This window comes from Apteryx mantelli, chromosome 2 (genome assembly GCF_036417845.1).
Source record: "Apteryx mantelli isolate bAptMan1 chromosome 2, bAptMan1.hap1, whole genome shotgun sequence".
Lineage (NCBI taxonomy): Eukaryota > Metazoa > Chordata > Aves > Apterygiformes > Apterygidae > Apteryx > Apteryx mantelli.
Genome location: NC_089979.1, coordinates 143,504,144 through 143,529,947, shown reverse-complemented (window position 1 = coordinate 143,529,947; position 25,804 = coordinate 143,504,144). Strand labels below are relative to the sequence as shown.

The 25,804-nt window shown below is 40.4% G+C and overlaps 1 protein-coding gene across 3 annotated transcripts in view; it reads right to left on the bottom strand.

The window, feature by feature from the left end:
• The window catches only part of CDK6 (cyclin dependent kinase 6), a 140,806-nt gene that overhangs the window by 15,587 nt on the left and 99,415 nt on the right, over positions 1-25,804 (bottom strand). For all 3 annotated transcript variants that reach the window (XM_067291690.1, XM_067291688.1, XM_067291689.1), the window contains exons 6-7: positions 5,284-5,334; positions 1,163-1,298 (exon numbers count right to left, since the gene is read on the bottom strand). In XM_067291690.1, the coding sequence (XP_067147791.1) occupies positions 1,163-1,298; positions 5,284-5,334 (187 nt within the window). The remainder of the gene's footprint in view (positions 1-1,162; positions 1,299-5,283; positions 5,335-25,804) is intronic.

Sequence of the window (25,804 nt, the reverse complement as noted above, 5' to 3'; positions counted from 1 at the left end):
TACTCCTTGTTGTTCCCAAAATCTAATTCTTGTCACATGCACATGCTGGAACTTCTAACTTCCATTTCCAGACTGCCCGCAAACACAAAAGATGCAGTTTTTGCCTGGTATTTCAAGTGTCCAGATGTAGTCCAGCTTACAGCAGCTGGGAGCTGCGGTTATAAAGACAGTGGAGGATGATCTGCCATTCTGTAGCGCTTTGGCTGGAACTAGAAGTCCTGGGGATGAAGCAAATCTTTCAAGAGTTGCACTGATAAATCCTACAGAGCCTGTGTGAACTGAGATCTTTGAAAAGGTTTCCAAAGAACAAATTTAGCTAGATTTCAACAGGCATAGCATAAGGCAACCTCTGAGGCATACATATTCAACTCCACTTCCCAATAATTTCAATTCCCTATATTCAACTCCAAGACCAAACTTCAGGGCTAGGGTTTCTAACATTTCTATTAAAATGTTGGAAATAATTTAATACCACAAAACCATGCATTTTTCTCCATCCTTATTGCCAGAAAAATGGAATTCAAGCTCAGATGGATATCCAGCATGGAAACCTGAAGTCAAAGAGCTGCCATACATGATCAGCTGTTCAGCACATGTGACATGTCACCATCACCCAGTCCACAGAGACTAGGGATTTCCCTGGCTGACCGTTGAAGTCAGTGGTAGCAGTTGTACAAGTGCAATTTGTTTGTTTGCACCCAATTCTGCCATTTGTGAGAGGTAATAATTAGTTAGTGAATCTGAGATCTCAAGTTTTCAGCATTCAGTAGAAGGCAGGCAGATGTAATATGCCTCTACATCTTGCATTCTCCTTTTGCTGGTTCTACCACACCATGAAAAATGGTAGATCAGTTTGGGTACTCACATCAGGCTTATACTCTAAGAATGGCTGGATCAGTGGCACAACAGGGGTCAGCAATGAGTATCTAAGTTAAGAGACAGGACAAACAAGTACTTCCTTGAAATACTTTCCTAGCCTCTAACTATTTGCAGCCCTGGCACTTCTTGAGCCAAAGGTGGTTTCCTTGTGCTACGGTTTCACAGACTGTTTACATGAGAAGAGCTCAAAAAATAATTAGACAAACTCTTCATGTTGGCATGCAGCATGGTACAGTGGGAGCTATCAATCATGCTCTTTGGAGAACAACAAATAGAAACTCACCAAGAGTAAGTCTTTGCCCAGTTCATCAATATCTGGTACAAATTTTTCAATAGGTTGTGTGGGTCTGGAAGTGAAAGCATTTCTCGGGAGGGCAACATCATTAGGCCAGTCCTCTTCTTCTGGGAGTCCAATTACACTGTGAAAGGAAAAACATACTGTTAACTCTGGATATTTATGCAGTCTCTCCTTTATATTGATTCTATGAAGCAGCAGTTTGCTTTATGAGTAAGTCTATTGGTTTAAATGTGATTAGTTGTACAGCAGTGCACCGATCACTCTGAATAGAGGGTGATGGGTGTAGGCCCTCAAGGTGCTTTGTAGAAATCATTCTGCGGCCAGCAAAGTATTCTGGCCCAGGTCTCAATTTTCTGAGTCTTGGAGTTGAGAACGGGCTGAGAGCTTTGGAAAAAATTTGCTCAGCTCTTGTCTGGATGGCGCAACATATGTCACTGCAGGATGATTAAAGCAGAAAGTTTCAAAGGGGAATCTCATGCAAGGATCTTTATTCACAAGAATAGAGCCTGAAAGAAGACTATGGGTCAAGATGAGGGTAAGGCAATAAACGGGATGTTTCATAATGCTTCAAAGCTGTGTGCAGTAATTGTTGCCCAAAGTTAAACAATTTATTTGCTTCACAATACAGGTTTTAAAGTCTCAGTTCAGAAGTGGCATAGGACTTAAGTGCCCTTTTGTTTTTACTTTCAATTTTATTTACCCTTTATTAAAATATTTTAAATTTCTTTTTATCAGTTATTTCTCTATTACTTTCAGTTCCAGAAGGTACGTACACTTATGAAATAATCATGCTAAGGTTTAAAAACCCAAATAAATGAAACTTTTGGGGAACTCTAATCTGTAAACCTCCAATGTTTCTGGATCATGTCTCATACATTTCATGTTTTAGTCTGATATTAATGTTTGTGGTGGTGAAATGCCATTTACCAATGGAAATTCTGGAAAAGAATGTGCTACTTGCCTAGTTTTAGGGAAAATCAATTTTTACAGTCTGTAAAATTGAGATTTTTAATAGAAATGCTGACAGGGTAAGACTGGAAGGAACACGAAAAAACTGCATTAAATGCTTGGGTCTCCACTAAGTCCAGCGCCACTAGGGAGCAGCATCGTCCTTTCTTCTTATTAATTGAGTTTGATAATAGCCTGGGTGAGGCTAAGGGCCAAACACTTTGATGTAAAACATAGGTTACCTCACTGAACTTAGTGGAATTACTTCATATTTACATGGGTTTTAGATCATAAATTTGCCTCATTTAAAATGCCTCTGAAAACTAATACCACATCCTCAAAACAACAGCATGACTGGAGTAAGGGTAAAGCAATTACAATCTCAGGACAATTTATTTTTGCTGTTTCTAAAGGTATCACAGCTCTTGGGAAAAGATGAGTTAAATCTGCATGAAAAATTAAATTTGATTTTCACCACCGCAGGCATGCCAGGTATGGGACAACTCCCTTGCCCATAGTGGTTAGAGCCATGTGATCTGCTGTTTGAGGATCCAGACCCATATTAAATGTCATATAAAGAGCATCACAGGAGGATGGGGGAGTTAAATATTTTAAATGACAAGGAAGTTTAACTTGCCATTCAAATGGATCTGGTTAGTCCCAGCTTTTTTCATGTTTGCATGAGAGAGCACAAACAGGGCAGAACAAGCGTCGTAGGCACAGGCAGAACTAACAGAAGGAGACAAGGAGGCAGCCTGTCGTGCAGGTAGGGGGGCACGTTCAGGAGCGGAAGAAAAGATATTTTTAGTTACACACTCACATAGTATTCAAAAATCTTAATAATGAATTTCTGAGTAGATGCCCCCATTCTGGTCTGGTAGCACGACCATTTCAGGGACTAAGTTTGGGAGAAGCTAGGATGAGCTTCACCTCCTGCCAAAGGTTCAGGCCTGGTCTTGAGAAAGGCTGAGTGCTTTCCCTTCCCACTGATCACACCGGGAGACAGGTCTGCTCACGGCATTGCAGCAGTTAGCCCCAAATCCGTGAGGATATCCCACACACTGGTGGTGTCCTGGGAAAGCAGGAAATTGTTCCGGGCCACGTCCTCGGGATTTACCCTCACCCGCCGGGGGAGGCTGCCTGATGCAAATAAGAGCTGCACGTGGGAGGCAAAGGTAGACCACAGCCCAGTCATCCGAAAGAGCACATGGGTCCAGCGTGCCTGAAAATCCTCAAACAGCTTTCTGTCCAAATTAGCCTGGAGAATGACTCACTACTGTAGAAAGAAACAACTCTCCTACAAAAAGAGCTATGCCTATCTCTCTCACACTCCAGCTGTGAAAACACCAAAATAAACACTATTTAGCATAAAATCCCCCCAAAACCCAAGAAAGAGACTTTTGAACTATTTAAGGATAGCTACACAAAGAAAAACAAAAGCAAACTTTCTCTTTAAGTAGATGTGTAATGAGGAATTTCTTCTAAAATTAGCACAGCATTTTCTCTTCTTGATTAAGGGTTGAATTCTTTTCTGTACAGGTAATCCTGCCCCCTAGGGATGGAAAGATCCCTGTTGGAGGCTGCTGCTAGCTGCTGTGTGTTTAATCTTATCCTGATTCAGTTTGATTTTTCCCCTTAAATGTCATAAACAAATGAAAATCTTCAGAAAAGTCACAGCTATGTCTTTTTTTATTACAAAATATGCTGCATGTGTCAGAACTGTCTTCATTTAATAAAGCAGAATATAGTAACACCAAAAGAGTAGCTTTGCCAGAAGAAGAAAAAGTAAACTTTAAGGACTGATTTTTCTGGATTGGGCAGGAAGAGCTATTCAGCGCATGACAAATTAACCACGCAAGTGAGTCACATACACTGGTATGGTATGCAGGAAAGGGAAGTCAACTGTGTGAAATCAAGACCTGCAATTTAGGAACCTCATATTAAATAATGAAAGTGCTTAGAAACAGATCTGTTATGATTTGAGAACTGGAAAAAATGGTTAAACAGAGAAATTCATTATTTGATCAATTTAAGCTCTTTTCCCTGGAAGTTTTACTCTCTTTGCTTTGGAATATCTTCAGGAGAATACTGTTTCAACCTTATATCTATGTCTGTCTCTCACTTTGCATACTGACCTCTTCTTTCATCCAGATACCCGGATCCCTGCCACCTCCTCATATGAAAAGGGAAGACAGAGGCGTGGAGGCAAACAGGCTTCGTTCCACGGAGTGGGACCGGCCCTCCGTGGGCCTGATTTCATAACTATGTGACATGCCCTGGATCTTAAATTTACATGTTTCTTAAAAACTCAGAAACATTCCTTGCTCTGAAGAGCTTTTACACGAAAGAGGCGATATATTCCTACTTAAGTATCATATTGATAATATCAGTCATTTCAAAATGATTTCTTAAAACTAAAAGCATATTTTGGAAGTGAATTATTCTGACTGAAGAGTGTTCAGAACCTTCCCACCTCCTCAACATATTCTAAATATCTGAACAACATAAATATGAAATTTGAGAATTTTAAAATGGTTTTAAAATAAAGCCAGTTAGGTCCTCTCCAACAAAGCATACATTTATAATGCTGGTATTCCTTCTGTTCCCACAGTTCTCTTCATTACCAAAATATGAACTGTTAATCATTTTAACAGACTATGCAATATATTTTAAAAGCTAAAATATTTTCTTGTGTACAAAGTCACTGGTTAGCATCTTCAGGCTTTCCATTTGGTAACAATTTAAGGGATTCTAACATTTCCTGAAATAGACAAATCACAGAAAAATGAAAACTTGGTATTTGTTTATAAATGAAGAGAATCTCTTGAATCTCTTTAACTGTTTAGGAAAATGTGAGAATGTATGCATCACACAAATGCACAATATGTTTAAAAGATTTAAAAAAGCCCCAAACAGAAGTCTCTCCTAACTTCTGGCTGATGGCTGTTAGTTCTGCAGAACTATATTCCATGTTGCTTCCTCCTCCCACTCCGACACAGAATACACGGAAATATCATGTTGCATACGGTAGCAATAGGAAATATGTTCTAGGAATACTTTGTTCTAGTCACATTATTGCATAAAGAGCAAAGCAAAGAAACCTCACAGTGTTTCAGCATTAAAGAGATATTGACATAGTGCAACTTGTTATTACTTACTCAAAGATTTTTCCTAGCTGATCGACATCTGAATTTCCACGAAAGAGTGGCCTGAAAGAATAAAGAAATATTTTTTAGGAAATGATTTCCTCTAATTAAAGTGAGCTTGCACTGGTCACTGAAAGCTGCCAACATAGGGTGAAAACATGTTATTTTTTTGAGGCCTCACTCCTTTTGCCTTCATGTTTTATCCAGTCTGTGAGTGCCTCATCTTTTACGTTTCTGCTTAAATCAGTAAAAAACAGGATGGATGAAACATATCTTTGAATATGTTACTTTAGAGAATTAATCGTGTCCTTTAACAGCAATAAAATAACCTTCTCCCTCTCAACTAGCATTAGCCTATGAATTATATAATTAATAAACAAAATAGATTTCATTAGAAAGAACATACTCAAAGAGCTGGTTAGAAAGAAAAAACTGAGTGAATGTCATGCAATTCATTTTAATATAATAAAATCAAAGATGAATTATTAAGGATATAAGTTGAAAATTAAATTCCTTGTATATTGTACTGGAAAGGTGCTTCTAAGTTTTGGGATCAAATAAATGACAATGGATTTATGAAGGTCTGTAAACAATGGTGTGTGAAACGGTACAGAATTTACCTTGAAAAAGAGGAATACTTCTGCTGCATAGATAAAGATATATTCAGGAAAGAAACAAATTAATAGGTAGAACATCCAAAGGCTTTTAGAAAAAAAACACTGGCTAAAAATACTTTCAAACAGTGGTACACATTTTTTTCTTCTCAAAGTGCAATTTAATATATTTCTGCTATTGTAATTTGTAAAATACTATCACCCCATAGTGAATAAACAGTAAAATATAAAACTCAGATTTGTCTGCTATACTGCCAAGTTTGCCTGTAGTTCAGTAAGGTGCGATCAGCAGTGCAATTGTACGTGTAAACTCCAGAGAGATTCCAACATCTTACTGATGGATGACCAAGGATCCAGCCAGGAATAAGGGCACCTGTGAAGATCAGCCCTCAGATGCTGAGCAGCATTTTGGTTCAATAAGATGTGGGCAGACATGGTAGATGATTAGTCCAAGAAGTGCAATTCAGATATACTGCAAACTGAGATACTACGTGGGTCAACCGACAGCCAGGCTGCCTGTCTTCGTTGAAGCACAGCTCTCCAGAGTACTGCGTGCTGTAAACTTACCGCTCCAGTTTCCCAAACTGTTCAGCTGAAATGCTTGACAAACGCTGTATATTCCCATCTTTTCACTGGCAGCCTTCAGTTATAAAGAAAAGTCATTTCTCCTGCCTCTCTCTGCATCCTCCCTTTCTTCTCTCTGACAAAGGCCCTGAACAACACTGATTGCCAAAGACACCCTTTCACAGTTCCACTTCATAAAAGAAGACTTCTCCCATCTACGCTGGGACAACAAGGAGTACCCAGCTATAATCCTTCCCCTCTCATTGCCCGTTTGCAGGAGCACGCATAGGATTCACATCGCCTATTGCTACACATGAGTTAATTCCTGCAAAACAGTGCAAAACATCTTGCAACTCTCAGTGGGACAGTAGAGCTCCATGTCACTGTCTGTCTCGCAGGTCCACATCAAATACACCAACTAGGTTCAGAGTGCTAGGACAGATCTCATTTAGACATAATAATCTCTACAGAAATCTTTGCCACCAAGAAAAAGAGCAAAGCAATAACTGGAAGACATGCTGACCATCTTTGAGAAACTAACCATGCATTTAGTTTCCTTCATGTTTGCTGCCACCCAGGTTATGTCATATTGACTTACACAGCAAACTGCTTTGGACAGGGCCATTGAGAGAACAATTTCACCAAGTTAGATCTGAAACGATATGGCATCAGATTTGAACTGGGGGAAATGAGGTAGCCTGGTACTTGCCCATAAAGTACGGTTTATTTTGACTCTGAAATAAATGATAAATAATGGTATGAACTGATTCCCAGATATACACTATATTTATTAATTGCAGCCTCTTTGACAAGACTGTTTCAGCTTACACTTAGAGGTTTCTGTATTTTTTAAACTTTGAGATACCCAGTAATATTGGCTTCTAAAAAAGCACAGCAAAGCTTAACTTCACCCAGACATGAGCATCTACTTCTGCTGTCAGTTTTGAGCCTGATTTTCAAAATGCTCAGTATCTACAATCCTACTATTTTCTGTAGTGGCAAATACACTCCTTATCTTCCAGAGCTGGATAATATGACAACCTTAGATAATTTCTGAATGACTGCTTAAAATTATTAGCATACAGTCTTGTCCATTATTTTGAGAATTTCATTTTTCCTTCCAGCAGTAGAATATTGGGACGCTTTACACTAACGAAATGTGCACAGTCAAATAATCCTATCCATGCAGACGGGAAGATCTAATGTTTTAAAACGTATGCTGAACTTTGTGTTAAAGTGAAAGCTTGGCATAGTCAGCCTTGCTCTCAAATCACCTTAGGCAGTGTCATGCCAAAACAAGTATGATTCTTGGGATTTTTAAGAGAGGTTTTTCCCATCGCTGCTGCTGTCTCAGATTTACTAAGAGCTGAAGCAAGAATTTAAATTATTCTGAATATATAATTATACAACACAAGGTGACCTTCCAGCATACTTTGATATTTCATCATAATGAAGCATTATTAATTCAGCTTCAGACTCGTATCCATCCCACCATCACAACTACAACAGAATGCCAACTCTAGACTAGGCACCGCTAATGTAATCAAATTTGCCTCATGAATTTTGGCTGCTGGTTCAATTGGAATATTGGATGGATGACCAGGGAAGTAGATCCACTTAATCAGCAGCTGTATGAAGATCTCGTCTCACATTTTGGCGCTAGTTATTCTTAAGCAATGACTTGCCAGCACTGCAAGTCCAGCACACCTTATATGGGAACTTTTATCTTAAGCAATTGTTTTTTTAATTCTATTCTTAAGGGTGGACACCAGCTCTTCCAGTACCACTGAACTGGGTGTATACTCAGCAGCCACAGAAAAGTAAAATCTCACCTTTGTTCTCTGTATCTTTCACTTGACTCCCTCACCCACTTGCTCCCTGAGGTTTATGTATGCAGACTGAATCCAGAAGTCCTTACTCGGGGATATATTCTCTTCTCTGTGAGGATAATCTCTGTAAGACTGGTTAAACTCTGAGTTTCATTTCATGGAATTCTTTTTTTTTCCCCCTAGGGAAAGGCACGGAGCTAGATTTGCCTCATGTGGCAGCAGATGTAAGTCTGTCCTCTGACTTCAAAGAACTCCTAAAAATCTGTGTGTGTCCCAGGAAAGAGGGAGCAACCAGTGGAGAAGAGGGCTATCCAAGGGATGCACTTGCCTTCTCAATGGTTCCTTGATCCTCTCAACCTTCCCTGACTTTGCCTACTACAAAATCCATGCTTTGAGGGTTCCCACACCATTGCTGTCTCAAAACTCACACCTGAGCAGGGAAGGAGATGGGATGAAAAGAATTACAGTGCAGATGAGACCGATCTAATCTCCCTGTTTGCTCAAGAAGTCCCAAATGTTGTCACGTCCCCACACTTCACTACTTTTGTTGGTTTTTGTTTTTTTGATTTTTTAGGGAGAGGAGAGGAGGGAAGTGTTACAAGTAATCTGCAGGAGTCCACCTTGTTTGATCATTCCTTCTCCAGGCCTTGCAGCTAGACTTTTACCCAGTCCCTCTTGAACAATGTCATTGAATGGAGGGAAAAGCCATTTATTTCTAATATAGGACCAGAATGCCCTTAGCCTACAGATAAAAAAATGAACTGGAGGTACAACATTATTACTCCATCCTGCTAAAATAAATTCCTTCTAAGTTGAAGAGCATGTATTTTTGAAAACATGGAGCTATACTGGAACTAATACTTGTTCCTGAGATACAGAATGTGAAACTACACAATTAAATGGATATTAGCTATGAATCTGCATTGTGACTATTTTCGCAAGATAAATCTAGCTACCTTTTTATATGGCAAGCCAACACAAAGATAAATATAACACTGAAATAGAAATACAGGTCACGACATAAAGGTGCAATGTAAAACCACACAAATCCTGAACAAGTTAGCATCTGCTTATAATTTAGAAGGACTTACACCACTAATCTTCTGGCTGAAAGGCTCTCATGCTTATATGCAGCTGAACAAATTAGATTTCTCTTTTATCTTGTCCAAAGGAGTATACTCAGCTCATGTTGTTGTCTCATGCTGTCTTTCACCTACACTGAATGTTCTGTCTATCTGAACTGGATATCTGTGTCTGAAAGGTTAAGTACTTTATTTTATAGATGCTTTTTTTCATGCCTGTGCTACTCAGTACAAACTGAGATATAAACATTTCCTAAGCAAGTCTTTATGAAAAAAAATCATCCCTGATGCAACTCCACTAACATGCCAAAGCAATTCTAAAAGTAGTGTATACAATGACAATGCAACAACACCCAAGAGATAAATGAGGTTTAACTGTAAACTAGGCAGATTACTTCTAGACTTTACTTTCAGCCTATGGTCCACAAAGCACAGAAGCTCTGGAAGATACTGTAACAAAGTTTTGAATTTTCACAAAGGTTGGATTTAAAGACATTGAGAAACACTGCTGTAGTCTATACTGCAGTTTAGGTACAAGGAAAAAATTTACTTAACAATAAAACCACATGGAGTGAGGCACAGAAAAAGATTTCTGCAGGTTCCTTGATGGTGACAGACATTTTGAACCAATTAGTGCCATTCTGATTGGAAATTACCTTTTACTTTCTGACATTGAGCAATTAAACTACAGATAATATAGATATATGAAGAAAGTTCAGGTAAAGGAAAATAGTAATAAAGACAGAAAAAGTAAAACAGTAATGAAGACAGAAAAAAGCAGTGAAGAAATTCTCTTTCTAATCCAAACATATTACAAAGCCATAGAGACAATTCTAGAGTTGCCAATGCAACTGCCTGCAAGGCTAGACAAGGAGCCAGATACGTAAGAAATAACTTCCAAAACAGTTATCTGGAGTCTGTCCACTAATGCATTTGCTCAGTGTGGTGACAACAGCAGCTGGGAATCCTGTCACCTTCCTTGTTATCACGGAAAAATAATATGGATAATCTCTTGATTGCTGACTTGAATATATACAATACTGTCGGTGAAAAGTCTGTATATCGGCAATCCAGATGGAGGCAATGAAGTCATGTAAGAACTGCATAAAATCAAAAGAGCGTCATGGATGGGGAAGATACAGCTTGCTTCCTTGGGCATGCAAGGCTGAGGCGGTCAGGCTGAAAAGGCGGTGAGCGGAAGTGCTGGGGAGAGGAGCAGCAATTCCAGAGCAGGTAGCTGCTTATCTGAAGGCATAAGAGAGGCAAGATGGGGGAGGTGGTGAAAGAGAAAGCCCATGGTAACTTGACATAGTGGAGAGAAAAATGTAAATGCAAAGAATAAAGAAGCAGTTTATGGAAGTGGAACAAGGAATTTTAGACATTGGTAAAGTTGTAGTAGTTAAGTTTCTGAGTGTGTGTGTGTGTGTGAGAGAGAGAGAGAGAGAGCAACAAGGTGACAGTGAAGAAACTGAAAAACTAAAGCCAAGAAACATTTGCCAAGGAATCCTGCATCGTGCCATGGGAAAGCTGCCAAGCTACATAGTCTGTGACTCAGAGATATATTTAAATGATGTTTTCTTTCTCTTTTCATATTACAAAATGTGAATAGCTGGCAAATAATTTTGTCAGATTCTCAGTTACTTGTTATGAAGAAAATATTTTCATTTTTAGAATTAAAAACAAATAAGACCTAAAACTAAAATCAAGAGATGACTAGAAATAACATGATCTGGACTGTCCTGTGGAAACCTTTATTCAGAGGGATTATTTCTGAGCCGATTCCTCACTCATGTTCCCACCACTGCTTCTCTTTGACAGTTCCCCTGGACATGTCTGTACTGCAGGCGTGAAAAGGGAAGCTACAGCAAGATGTAAGGAAAAAATATGTATTTCTACTTAGAGACGGAGGTCCTTGCCGTTTCTGATCAGTAACACGAATGTGGTACAGTACAAAACTTTATTCTGCAAGCAGGCCCCAGCTGACACCGTTGCATGCTCTGGGCAGTTACCCACTTCCAGTCACAAGTGCCTTGCCTCAGCCCTTGTGCAATCCATAGTTCTCATTTTAAACGTAACATTTTTTGTACTTCTCCCTCTCCTCTCCCTTTAATAATATCTCTGTGTGGGTGGGTGCCAGATGCAGCACAGGGAAGAAGTTACTTCATATAGAGCTTATTATACTCGATCACAAATTGCTCAAGACTTTTAAGACGCATACCTTCTCTTCTCCTACATATAAGACAGATGACATGGATAAACATTAGGACTGAGGAAATATATGGTGCTTAAGAGCTCAGCTAAAATCTGACTGAGAGCTGATCAGCCATCTTGAATTTCTCATTTTAGTCTTTAACAGCCCCAAATTTTTTACCCAAAATCTATTATTCTTCAAGTAGGACAGTACCATAATTATGGGTAACATCTCTAAGATTATTGGGGCTATATCAGTATTAAACTATTATCAGAATCAGAGTTAGCATATCAAAAAAATACAGTAATTATTAATATTTTCTCTGAAGATTCTCATGAACTCGATGAGTTTCATTGACTAAGCAGTGGCAGAGAAAGGAAAATTGATAGTTTCTGAAAAGCTGCTGCAAACTCCCAGGGCAGTAGTGTGTCAAATTTGCTCCCTGCTATTTGAGTTCCCGGAAGAAAGATAAAATTCTGATCCCCCCATATGTACGCACAGACTATTTCCTAAGAAACGTAATGGTGTCCTGCCTGAACTGAGAAAGCCAGATGCCTTCTGAGCTGCGCGTGCCCTGCAGATATGAGCTGGGAGGGGAAGGACACAGCCGGCAGCTCAGTGAAGCTCCAGGACACCAATTGCGTCCAGGGCCGAAGCTGCTGCACGTGTGGCTGGAAGCCAATGGTGTCCAAAAGGAGGTAAAAGGCAAGATTGAAAATAATGTTAATAGTAAGAGAGGGCACGTTAAAAAGGGTTGTAAATTTGGCAATCTCCTTTTGGGTTAAGTTTGCTAATCAGATGAGAGTTCCCTGGTGTGGAAAGTTTGCACTGCTCTGCTGCCAGTGTTTTTATCACATGGAGATGCTGAACTTTCTGAGGGTTTTTAAAATACAGGTTGGCAACCTGTGAAGAGCCAGAATTGTAAAGGGATTAATCACAAGAAATTTGCAGAGGGACATGCATGTTCTCTTTGAAAGTCTAACTGAAAGGGAAAGGTTAGTAAAAGGGAAACCAACCAGAGGCACCATGTGCACCTTTATGAGCAAAGCAGGGCCAGCCCCTGGGTAGATTCAGTTCATTAAAAATACAGCAAAGAGCAAGAGAAAGAGCTTAAATGAAAAAAAAATATATAAGCATTCTCAAAGCTCCCTTAGAAACAGGGCAAAGGAAGATCTTATTCTGGGTGCTTAGCATTTGCGTGATACTTTTTATGTAAGTGTTTTGTTTCAAGGTCCCAGGTGGCCTTGGAGCAGAATGAAGGGCCTCATCCCCCACCACTGCATTCAAAGAGAGCTCTACCACAGGCATCAGTGACCCCAGAATCAGCTAAGTAAGCCCTGGTTTTGCAACCTCTCATAAGAAAAAAAATAGGTCTTTCAACAGAAGGATATAGCATGCCTGATGAAAACAAAAAGTGAGGTGAGTGCAGATTTTATCTTCATCCATAATATGCTCTAACATGGGCAGATTTCATCTGTTCCTGGGCAGAACTGCTTCAGTATTCATCATTTAACACTTTTTTTTTTTAATGGAAGAGCCTTGATAGATTGAATGTCCTTCACTTATTCCCTAAGCACGTACGTCACAGTTCTCTTATCTGTGGACATTTGCTTCTCCAGAAGATTTGTAGGTTTATTTCACCAGGACTTTTAGAACGGTTATCTCAGCTCCGTGAGCACAATACAACAGTGGCATTTGGAAAACTGTCCCGACATCTGAAGCAAGTTCTGGAAATACATACAGAACTGTCCTTGGAGAAAGCGAAAGGCTAAAAAAAAATGTATGGTTTCTGTTTGGAGGAGACACAGAAGCATTCCTCTTATTTGTACTGATAGTTCTCACCAGCAATATGATTGAACTATTTGTGTGTTAAATACCCCACCACTGCACAGAGTTGAACTATATCTATCCTGTCGGTCAGTAGTTTCAAGTTTAATTATATAGCTAAACTGCAGGTTTCTGCACTTTTTTTAGCATCCAGACAGAACTACTGGTATGACAAATACAATATGGTTGTGCTCTTCCCACGAACACTTATTTAGTTTTCTGTATTCTCTTTTTTCTCATGAGCCTATTTCATATCCCCTTTTTAAACTTGCACTCTCGAAAACTGCCACGCTTCTTTGTTGTTCTTGTGCAAATGTGTTTTAGGGTTTAAAGGCAGTAATTGAATTTAGGATTAGATTAAGGCTGTCCTGCGTGGCTGGGTAGGAGCTGAGAGAGCACCTTCCTCTCCAGTTCACCCACCAAAGCAACAGGCAGATCTGATCTGCAGAGCGCCATGCACAGGCAGCACTGACCTTGAAAAGATTGAAATCCTTCCCCCAGAGCATGTCAGAGCTGTTTTCCACCACTCTTGGCATTTTCACAGCTTTTCAGCTCATAAGTTACTTCTCAGTTAAAAATCTAGCAGACAGCATCCCAAAATTTTAGTTAGAGCTGGTCATGTCACCATGAAGGTGCTTGTTCATGCTATATTTTAAGTGTTTTTGCAGTGAAGCACCTACTGTCAAGGTAAGCAACAGGATTCGTCTAAATCAGAGGAGAAACAAGTTAATGCAAAACTAATCCGTATACTACACATACTGGTTCATTCAATCTGCTTGAAGATACTAAGCAAATTAACTTCCAAGTATGTTTTCCAGGGTTTTCTAGGGTTTTACTTTTCAAAAATGCTAAGCAAGGAGCTTCACAAACTAAAGCATGCCCTACAAATAAAAGAGCTTACAATCTTAAATGTGTAATATAAAATCTTGAGCAGGGAGGACTGATATAAAAATGATGTGTTAGATCCATCATTATGAATTGAACATAAAACAGTACATCTCTTTGGCTAAATAACTAGTCTAAGATTTTTTGAAATTCTAGAACTGGGAAGAGTAAAGAGGAAAAGCAAATAACAAACTATAAAACCACCGGGGAAAAAACAAAAGACAAAACCTTTTCTGTCATCTGTAGTGGTGAGGTGACAAAGGTGACAATGAGGTAAGAGAGTTTGGACATTGGCACTCTTTGAGACTTTAGAAATGGGAGATCCAAAAGATGTCAAATTTCCACATCTGAAGGGAACCATCAGATTGAAACTGCTTTACCAAGTCTAGGTGATCAAATTCTCAATACAGAATAAAATCCAAGAACAACGGGTTTCTTCTCTGGGAAAGCACTACAAACTAAGAGGGAGGATCCTTGGATTGTCTCTGCAAGGGGGCTTGAGCTGCTCCTGTGTGGCAGTGAATGCATGTTTTGGTCTGTGATCACTTCTGTTACCCATATTAGGTGTTAATGGCACCTGTTGCACTAAGCCTCCCCAAAGCTTTTCAGACAAACCCAACATATCAGAAGAACCCTCCCCCCTGCAAACTAATACCTCTCATCACCTTCAACTGTAATAAAATACTGTTGATCGGAAAAAAAAATCTCCAAAAGGGGATTACAACCCTTCAGACAAGAAAGGCCGGGAAAACATTTTCAGTACCAAACAACAAACTATTATGTGAACAGAGGTGAAATTTCAACTTCAGACTTTTCTCCAGCTGTGGAGGTTGAGCCTCAAAAGACATGAAAATGGATTAGAAGGATGAAGTGAAAAAAATATTTTGACTTGTAGCAGCTGTGCTGGCTTACAGTGAATTAATAAACACCTGCAGGAAAAGTTGAGATAAGCATTAAAGGTGGAAAGTATTTATAGCAACCATACAAGGAAAACTGATAGAGTTTTCAAAGGCCAGTTAACCTAAATATAATTTTGCCCTAAGTAATACTTTTTCCCAGGCAATATACTCTTTCACTCAGGCTGCACAAGCTGCAAGTTTTACAGGCACTGACCCATCTAAGTGCACGGTATCGTGCCATTATTCATCCTGTTCATCTATTACTGATTTCACATAAAATAATTCTTTCCCATTTTCCCAACCAAAAGAAAGAGTAAGCTAATTTTCTATATGAAAGGGAAAAAAAAACAACAAAAAAAGAACTTCCAGGTGACAATACTGCCCAGATGCCATCCTCCCCTCTGCCGGTGTAGCATTTACTGAGTATATCACACTGCAGATTTCTACTTACATTTCAAAGCTTCATAGATGAATTTTGGGACAATTTTTACCCTACTCTTGCTGCCAGTACTCTGCCATTACTGAAAAAATAGTCCGCTTCTGTGTTGTCAGTGGCACAATCCCCATTGTTTTCTGACACTATTTTAATGGGAATAGTATAAAACTCTTAATCTCTACAGAATGAACAGTGCTGAACACCTGTCACTGCTTGTGGCACCCCAGCCCGTGAACTTTTCAATCCACACATCACTTGTTGTTCACCATCTTTGTGTCCCCTGCTAGGAGTTCCCCAAGGTCCAGATGGACTTGGCTGTTGTTTCTGAAAAGCAATTTATAAAAATCCACACAGGGAGCTGCCAAGAGCTCTAGAAAAAGGCCACAGAAGACATTAAGCACAGAGGTGTATTTGAACTGTGGGTATATCAAAAGAAGCACAGAGTTGCTCAGAATCCAGAATCCTCTTCTGAAGTAAATGAATAACCAAGCAAAAGCTTCCCGCCACAGTATACCATCTTATGTCTTGCCTTTTACACAGTCATGGCTGGAGTGTTAACCAAAAACACTGGAGCTTCTATTCTGGGCCCTCCTTAACTCCACTCTCACTTCCCAGGAAAGTGCCCTCATCATCAGCCTCTTAAAAGATCTCGGAGATGAGCAATGTGTACCTCTCTTTCTGCAATTATTTTCCAGCACAGGAAAACTGATGCCCAGGCAGGAGAGAAGCAAGCTAATCTGTTTCTGTATCACAGTGGGTAGAACACTCAGCTGGGAGAGAGTTCTGACTTCATATATATACTCTTTCATTACTAAAGGGGTCTCATGTCTTCTAGTTGTAACTGGGTGTCTTCATTCTTATAGCAGCAGGGTATGATTCATTACTGCCAAGCAGGCTTAATTTAAAAGCTATAAAAAGCAACATTACTGAAAAATCTCTTGCTACATATACTTATTTAGATGCTGAAAGCTTGAACTCCAATTATTTGGATATAAAGAGCACTTTAAAAATTATTCAGTTGTATAAAACAGCATGTATGCAGTACTGATATAATAGTAAAAATGTTCCATGGACATAATCTAATAAAAATCATCTGATAATTGACAATAATTGGTCAAATTCTGGATGATACAGCAGACCGAGTGAATCATCTTCTGATTTAGTTACTGATTCAGACTCAGCCAAAATCAATAGTAACTGAATCTTCATGCCAATTTATTCCAGCTCAGTTGAATAAATCAGTGCAAATGAAGTAATCTCTTGGATGAAATTCCTATCTGACAAATGTCTATATTCCAAAAGCACTTATTATTGACAAGCCTGGATACTTTAGGAGAGAAGCTGTGAATATGGAGAATATTTAAGTAAAAGAAGAAATACTACCTCAGAGACTGTGTTAGCATTGCTTCCAGACACTATGTGTTCAGTACATCTATAAAAGGAAAGCAAAGGGTATTATGCATGAATTTCTGAAAGAAGTCATATGGTTTGCCCATGCAGAGACAGACTGCATTTCCTCAAAGACTGCAAAATGAAGCATGCAGGCAGCATAAGCGGGCAGCCAGGCGTGTCACATGCTGCCATGGGGAGTGCTTGACTTGTTGCGCCCTGGCTCCCTCCTCCAGCAGAGCCGGGGGACCGGGGCGGCCGCATCTCCCATGCCCTCACTTTTGCACAGCCAGCATGGCCACAGCTGGAAGGAGCCTGCAAGCAGACGCGACGGCTGTGCCACAGGCATTGCGCAAAGGAAATAGGAGAGGCACAGCAACAACACATGCATTCGTATCGCAAGGCGAACTGTTGCTTCAGAGGAAGAGGAAGGGACAGGAACCGGCGTAAGCCATCTTCTGCTGTGCCCCTTCTCTACCTCTTCGTGCACAGGGTCCCAGAGGAGCCATGGTGGAGGCAGCGCAGCTACCTGCGGGTACCCGCGTGCTGCTCCGTGGCAGCCTGCATGCACGCGCGGCAGAACCACGTCCACACCCCTTCTGCCCATCACCACCCCTGCTCCCCAAACTGCGACTCCATCTGGCTCTTTGACACCTGCACACTAGTCGCAGGGCGGCTGCTGCGCTCTCTGTAGCGGTCTGAACCCTGTGGCGTAGGTAAGCATTTCCGCAAGGCAGTGCAGAGCTGCCGCTGGGTGCTGCAGTTCCCAGGCAGAAATGCACTTCCAGAAATCTAAATATCAAATTTCTTATTGCTTTCTCCTTGACATTTTGAGCTCTCCTCTGGCAGGCAATTATTTACTTGGTACAAAGTAGTACAAAGTTTCAGAAAGTTGTTATGTTTTGCTCAGCTGTCCTTAGATGTTTTTAAACTCCTGCTGTTGTGTGTTCCTTTAGGTACACTTTCCACCGCTCTCCTGCAGATTCATGATTTTTTTTAGATGTAAAGAACATCTAAGAGCTTTGGTGGGCACCTACATATGGAGAAGCACTAGTGCAAAGCTCTCCAAAAGGAAAAACACAAATGTGAGATAGATTTGTCCTATGCACTTCTGAACTATTACATACTGTATTTATGACTGATCAATGGCAGCTAATTATTAGACTTCTTTTCTGAACAACTGAATACAGAAAATTCAGTGAAACGGCCTAGATCAAATTCTCTGACTAGACACTTGATTTGAAAAAAAACCATGCTTGGAAGCTCAGCGACATGAGCCATGGTTAAAATCTAGTCTTTCTCGCCTCTCTCTCTGGAGTGTACCAGTGTCCAGAAAAAGATCCTGAACGCCACCTTGGAGTTTCAATACCTTTTTGTAGGCGTTTTCTTATGAAAGAGAAAAGTAAATAAAAACAATGTTTAGTTCTATAACAAGTCAAACAAACGTACACAGAACTTCCCTCAGCCAAACTCCGGGCGAAAAGCAAAGCCTCCCTCGGCCAAGTTCCTGAAGTGGGAAGCTTTGCGAGATGGCCAGCAGACTCTTTCAAAAGCAAAGTCTTCGGGTGGCGTGCAGCCGGCTCGCCCGCTCCTCCGCTCAGAGCTGCGGCTGACGCAAAAAGGCACGGATGCAATTCTTCTGCGGTTCCCCTGCTCTCTAGGTGGTAGCGTGACCCCCCCCCAAGCCACCTGCAGCTGAGGTGTAAGTCAAGCTGCCCTCGGGTTGCTCTGGCTTATGCCGGGAGTGAATGTGCCCTCAAGGAGCTCCAGCAGACGGAGGCTGACAGAGGTGGCTCAGCTCCATGCTGAGCTGCTGAGAGCCGCGCTGAGTACAGCTCAGGATCTGGGGACCAGGTATTTCTCTTGCCTGTCTCACTCCCAAATTTCCCTTACAAGTGTTACAAGGTTAATACTAAGCCCTTGCAAATATCTACATCATGACCGGTATTTTGTGATCTTCTAGCCACAAGGAAAGGTCAGGAGTACTATCTTTTCCTCTGACCTCTGGCCAAGCTAAATTCACATTGTCATAGACTGGAACATCACCCCTCTAATAAATGTTTTTTTAAAGATGACATGTTCAGGAGGATTTCAGACTAGTGCTGGAGCATCTGCACATGAAGGAGCCCTGAGAACCCTCCCAGGACAGAGGTCCCCAGTGAGCTCCAGCCAGGCTTCGCCGGTGCGCGACTGCTGGCTCCCTGGCCTGGGGCACCCTGTCCCGAGCCCCGAGCCTCACTGGGGCCACTACAACACCTGAACTTGACACTCAGATTAAGCTCCGTCAGCTAACACCATTTCTAATGGTCTCCTTACCCCTGCCTCACGGCTCCCTTCTGTTCTTTTGTCATGGGTAATGACAGTTTCTGGTTTCTTTGGTTTATCAACGGTTTCCCTTACCAACAGATCTATTCCTCTCACTGAAAGTCTGGCATGGCTGGAAAGTAGGAGGAAAACCACAACTGAATGGCCTGGCACTCACTCACCACTCATCTCCAACCACAGACTGATACAGTTACTGGATCTGACTAACGGCTATCAGTCAGCCCAACTGTAGACACTTAAAATGATATCAGCCAGCAAAGGCTTGAAGGAAAATGTGAACTAAAAAACAATGAGGTACTTTATTTTTAATGAAGTGATGCTGCCTTGAAATCGCTTATCTTTTTTGTACACAGTAATTATTGGTATTGTTCTGACTGTTTGCCCTTCTCTCCATTAATGTGCATTTGTCCTCTGCCCAAAGCCAACGGGAGTTCTGCCACTGACTTAGGATTAAACAGAAAACAATCCTGCTTATCAGAAAACTAGAATAATATGAACAAGTGCAGTCTTCTGCCTTCCTTTGTTAGTAAAGTTTGGAGCAAAATATCATTGCTGTTCTGTCAGATCACTAAGGTCACTGAGCTAAACTGTGGCTTGGGTCCATTCAGCTTAAGAAATGCTTAAAATAAATTTCTGTAATAGGCTGGCCACCTATCTGGGGAGGAAGAAAAAATCCTATTTTATTAGGTCTGGTTTGGAAAAGCCATCAGCCTCCCACACACCCATATGCACATGAATGGCAGAAGAATAAAGGAGGAAAAGTGCAAAGCACAGAATTTTGAATGCTGACAAGATCTTTCCAAGGAATGAACCTTCTCCCAGCGCAGTTGGTCTGGACTGTGGTGAACTTTTATGGCACTTGCAACTTAAATCATTCTTGTAACAAAACAAGATAATTTCCAAAAACGGCAAAAACAAACTCAAGCCAAAGCTGTACAGTACCTTGGTTCAAAGATGCAAATCAAGCTGTGTAGCTTTTACAGTTATAAGCAGCAACATCCACCTTTGCTTGTTAGAACAAAGACAAAGAAGAAAAAAAGAAGAAAGCATTGTTGTTTTAATTTTCCTGCTACCAAAATCTAACTGAGAGCAGGCAGACAAGTGAATGATTATGTTTTCGAGCTCTTGGTCCACTAGATATGTTGGTTTAAGGTTCACTGGAAAACACGAGATAATATGATTGCAAAGTCTGTGTTTAAAATTGCTGAGCGATAAAGAGAACAGTTCTGTCTTAAACCACATTTAAGAAGTCTGCCAGTTTACAGGGAAAACCTCACTTATAAGCAGCATTCATAGATGTATTCCTTAGGTGCCTTTTGCCAAGATGTCTGTGTTGTCTTGGCTTTATTACTCCTTCCCTCCCAATATCCAGATATACCTCTTCCCCCTTCCCCCCACCTTTTTTTTCCTTTATGGATTCCCTTCCTGCTCCATGTATTTCTTTCTTCTTTTCAGTATTTAAAAGATTGGGAAACATCTTACTGGTCTCTTCTCTCTCTGTTTTTGAAAGGCATTTCAGACATGTGCTGAATATAGAAGAAGGGAGCACAAAAAGGTCTGATTAAGACCTGAAAAAAGATAGAAACTTGACCATATGGAGAAATACAGGATCTAGTAGGCAAAGTGAAATATTCCGACTGCTGCACATCTACAGTGCCCACCTAAAACAGTGAGGAATAAATGCTGAGATATGCTGAAGCACAGGAATATAACCACCAAAGAATTAAAAGGCGTGTGATATGAGACAAAACAATGTCACAGAAATATGCCTTACAAATCTGTACATGGTAGTAGTGATATATCTCTGGTAGATATTCCCAGACTCTGTTCATGGTACTACTGTTGTCTGTGCAAAGAGGTAAAATGAAATTGAAGTCTTCATCCCTATTAGTCAGAGTTACCTTCTTTCTCTTGTGTTCAGTATTACCAGCATTTCATCTGTAATGTCTATCCACATAGGAAGAAGTTACAAACCCAGTTTGGTGAACGAGATCACAACAGTGTGCCAAACAACTGTTAATAAAGATCACTACAAAAAGCCAGAGAATATAATCCTACCCTACAGAAATCATGGTAGTATTTTCACGATTTCCTACCCTACATAAATCATAAGTTTTCCCATTGATTTCAGTTTGAGACAGAGTTTCATCTACAGCGTTGTATAGGAATATGTGGCCTCTCCTTCCTCCCGGTCCTGCCCAAACCACAGACTCTTCAGTCACACCTTTGCCTGCACTGATACACTTGGTCTATGGCAAGAACAGGGACTGGTCTGAGAAAAACAAGCTCCATATTAAGCTGCACAGTATTTTGTTGCTACTGTTCCAGTATCTGATACTTCACCATTGATCACAGGCTTTAAACAAATGTTTCTGTGCCTCCAATGCTTTGAATAATTCCGTGAGATTAACGAAAAACATTTTTTAAGTGATAACATACCGTTGCATAGTTTGAACTGAAGGTCACTTAATACATTTAAATCCCCCAGGCAGATATGCATTTGGAAAGTTACAGATTAATTGTATATACCTCAAAAGTGTTCAGCAGCAAGACAGTTAATCACAAGGAATGGCTAACCCAAGATATATCTGGAGTAGAGGACATAGTACTACGAATTGCCAAGCAATTCGCTGCAATAGCAGAACTTCTATGAGCCTTTTTCCCCAAAGCTCACTGTCCTCTCTACTTCATTCTCCGGATGAAGAACATGCTTAGGCAGTTCAGAATCTGTGGTTCTGCTGTTGAACATATGTTGCCAGATGTATACCTAATTTTTTCAAAGTGCAACCTTAAAGGACTACATCTGTGAGAGATTAGCACCTATAAGAACAGCTAATTCAAACCAAATGCGTGCATGACCAAAATGATGCTAGTTCAAAGACCAGACTCAAGGACTAACTGGACTGCAGATCTCTTCTGAGATAAAAGCCACCTGTCCCATTCAAAGTAGCTGAGAACCTGTAGGATCTGTTAGGAGTTATCACTTACTTGCCCACCAGTAACAAACGGGAGAATAGACCTCCTGCTCTGGGTAAGGACATGCATACAGTAGCTCGAATACTGACGACCTAATTTCCTTTGAAACTACCTTTTTCTTTCTGTGATACTTTGGCAGCCAGATAACAATAATCACACTAACAGAATGGACTAAATTCTTGCAAGTTTAGCTTCTGCTACACAGAGTCTCATGTGGACCAGAGCAGAGAGACTGTGAATACCAGCATCAGCTTTGCAACTGACAGTTCTTAGTATCTCCCATACACATTGCAATCCTTATTTTGAATGAAAGTCTCACAGTCCTGGGGAGTTAACTATGAAGGTTTATTTCCTAGATAAGATAATGGACAGCTTGTACAGGGTCACTGCAAGAACAGCAGGGACTAGAAGCCAGGACAACACTATGCAAAACCCTCTCCACCTTGCTGGTCTGCAACACCATCTTGCAGAGGCAACACTCTACTTAAGTGCTGCACGATGTACTTTTACAGAGCTTAGCTCTGCCACGCTTTGTGCCGCTCTGCCACACCAAATTGTATCTGGATAGTTTACAGTCCCCTTTGAAGTCAGGGTTAATTTCAACAATGATTTCAGTGAAGCCAAGACTTTACCATATGATCCAGCTAAAAAGAGCCATTCTTTCCAGTTAGGGATAGAAATTCAAACTTTCCTATTCAGCTTCAGTTTTTGGAGACAGCTCAAAACCAGGTGTTTTCATTATATTTGGCTCTTTTTTCTGAAACTACTAGACCACCCTCTATCCCATGAGGCAGTAACTGACACATGGGTTTTGATGCCCACTGCTCTTCCCTCGTTCAAAAAGCGATGTGCAGTCCGGTGGCGAAGCGGACAGTGACCTGTCTCCTTGCACAGACTGTTATTCTAGCACTTAGTTCTAGAGTGGAAACAGAAAAAGTACATGCAGTGGATCTGACAGCTGCTTTGCAGACTGAACTGATAACCTATGACTTGTCTGGGAAGTGGAATAAATACATAGCAGATTTTACAGTGAAAGATCTGTTGCAATTATTCTATACTGTAAAACACTAAGAATGAATATGAATGTTTTGCTAGTTTTTTTTTAACTTAACTGTTAAATGTTTTGTTCATGATTAAAGGAAACCTGTAGGTCCCAAATCCAGTTCTCATATCACAGCCTCATTACCATACTAGGCTCTAAGCTTTGATTTTATCACATCTTTACACATTACCAAGAGCAACAAAGTCCCGGGCTTGTCTGCACACAATGATGTAACTGCTCTAACTGGACACATTTATATCATTATAAAGATGACTTCTACTCTTACAGCTTGTTTGTCTATCTTGCTTGTGCTCTCCACAGAACTTGTCCCATCATAGGTATTTTAGTTGTCACACATCTCTCTGCTGCTGCTATGGTTTTCAAGAATAGTTAGCAATGCAATAACTGTCTCACATATATTAGGGGCTGGTGGAGAAAGCTGAAAAATGAGAGAACCGACTAAAAGCATGATATAACATTTAAAAATGAATAAATAATAACCTCATGCTATTTGTGCCAGTCTTGCAGAACTGATGATCTTGCCAACAGCAGACTGATCAAAGCACTGTGGAGCTGGTGCATGGACATTCTCAGTAAAAGTCCACCTGTACAGAATTAATTTTCTGCTCAGCTGGATGAAGCTAGAAGCACTGAGATGATAATAATTTTTTAGCTTTGGTTTGGGGAAGTGGAAAGGTTTTTGGGAGAGCACTGTCTTTCAAGTATTGGGTCTGAACTGATACCTGTAATGTTTGTGAAGATTGATTTGCTGAAGATTGGAGGTACAAGGCCCTTTCCCACTGGCCAGGAAAATGCTCAGCCTTGGAATGAAGCCTTTTTATAAATAATGTTTATTCTTACCTAAACATATTACTTCACAGTACTTTCTACAACTATATACATGAGACTAATGCAGCTGGCTCAGTACTGGCTGTTGATTGAGATGAGACATGAAAGTTGCTGATCTTCTTAGTGTGCCAGTGGGTATCCTCATGCCTTTGGGTCCCTGTCAGCCCTGCCAGCTGTATCTCTCATGGATTCTGTGATACTGTAGCAATGAATAGCACACCTTATAATTTTCCTTACTAGTCATCATGATCAATGCACCACAGCCTTTAATCAGAAAAAAATGGAGTCACCGGAACAAATCCATTTACACCTTAGTTAGCTAAGGACAGTCCATCCAAATTTAGCTAGAAGTGACTGCAGCCTATTTAACTAGAAGGAAGATTTAAAAACTGAAACTATCATATATGGGAATTTTCACATAATCCTTCATTTGATGCTGCTCTCATCAGCAGAGCACATGGATAGAAAAGCATGCACAGAGCAGAATATTCTCTGCTTACATAACCCATGTACCTGGCTACTGAGCAATTTCTTGCTGATTTGTAAGTATAGTAGGGAACCTGGGGAAACACGAAAGGGGTTTCAGGATACAGCCATTGTGCACTCGCATACACCCAGCCTTCATGACCACAGACCCCAGCAGGCTAAGATGGTAGTATGTACACATACGAAAGTGTAAAAGCCCACAAATCTCTACCATAATTAAAATGAGCATGTGTATTTAAAATGTGCATGCTTAAGTAAAATGTGCATAGCTATATTAAAGCTATGACTTTATTCAAATCCCAGATTTCAGGAGAACTACAGTCCTCAGCTGAGAAGTATCATCTGGATAGTTGCATCAGGCAGGATGACAGAAACCTTCAAATTTACTCTAGGTATAGTTAGACAGGTTTATTCATTTTATTTTTTTCTTTTTTTTAAAGAATTCGTATACACGATATGGCTTATTTTGGATGTATTTTTTAAACAAATACTTTGCATTTGTCTTAAACTGGTTTGCCTTAAGGGTGATTTAAACTAAATGAGGTCCTCCCACTCAGGATATAGCACTCTGTAACACAGGGGTACTGGACCATTCCTGCAGGGCTCGACTCTCTCCCATGTTACTCCCATAGAGAGTAGTCTAGAACAGAGAAATAGAATAGTCTAGAATAGAGAAGTGTGTGGACTGGTGTGAAGGCTGTGACAATGAAATGCCATTCAGTGACTATCAGTAACCAAAAGCTTTTTGCCACGTAGCAAGGTAGTAGGTAACTTGCCCGAACCTAGAGAACCCTGACTGCATTTGCACAAATCTGTATAAACACTGCTGATCCTCTGCACGGCATGAACAGGTTAGGGATGTTGTGAAGCATTTTATTTCCAGTTCCAGTGAAGTCTCCATGATAAAAAAAAGGTCCAGAGGAGTCTCACTGAATTTGTTAAAAGCAATGGATCTTTAAAATCTTTCAGAGAAAAAGCAAAATAGAGTAAGGAAAGAGGGAAATAAGTACTCAGTAATACAGTAAAAAGAAAAGGCTGTCTTAATGTCAAACCAACATCCACTTCTAAGCTTTATCTGCATTCTCATATTTTTATCCTACCAACACCAGTTGAAAAGCAGGTGGGTGATTACCCAAGGG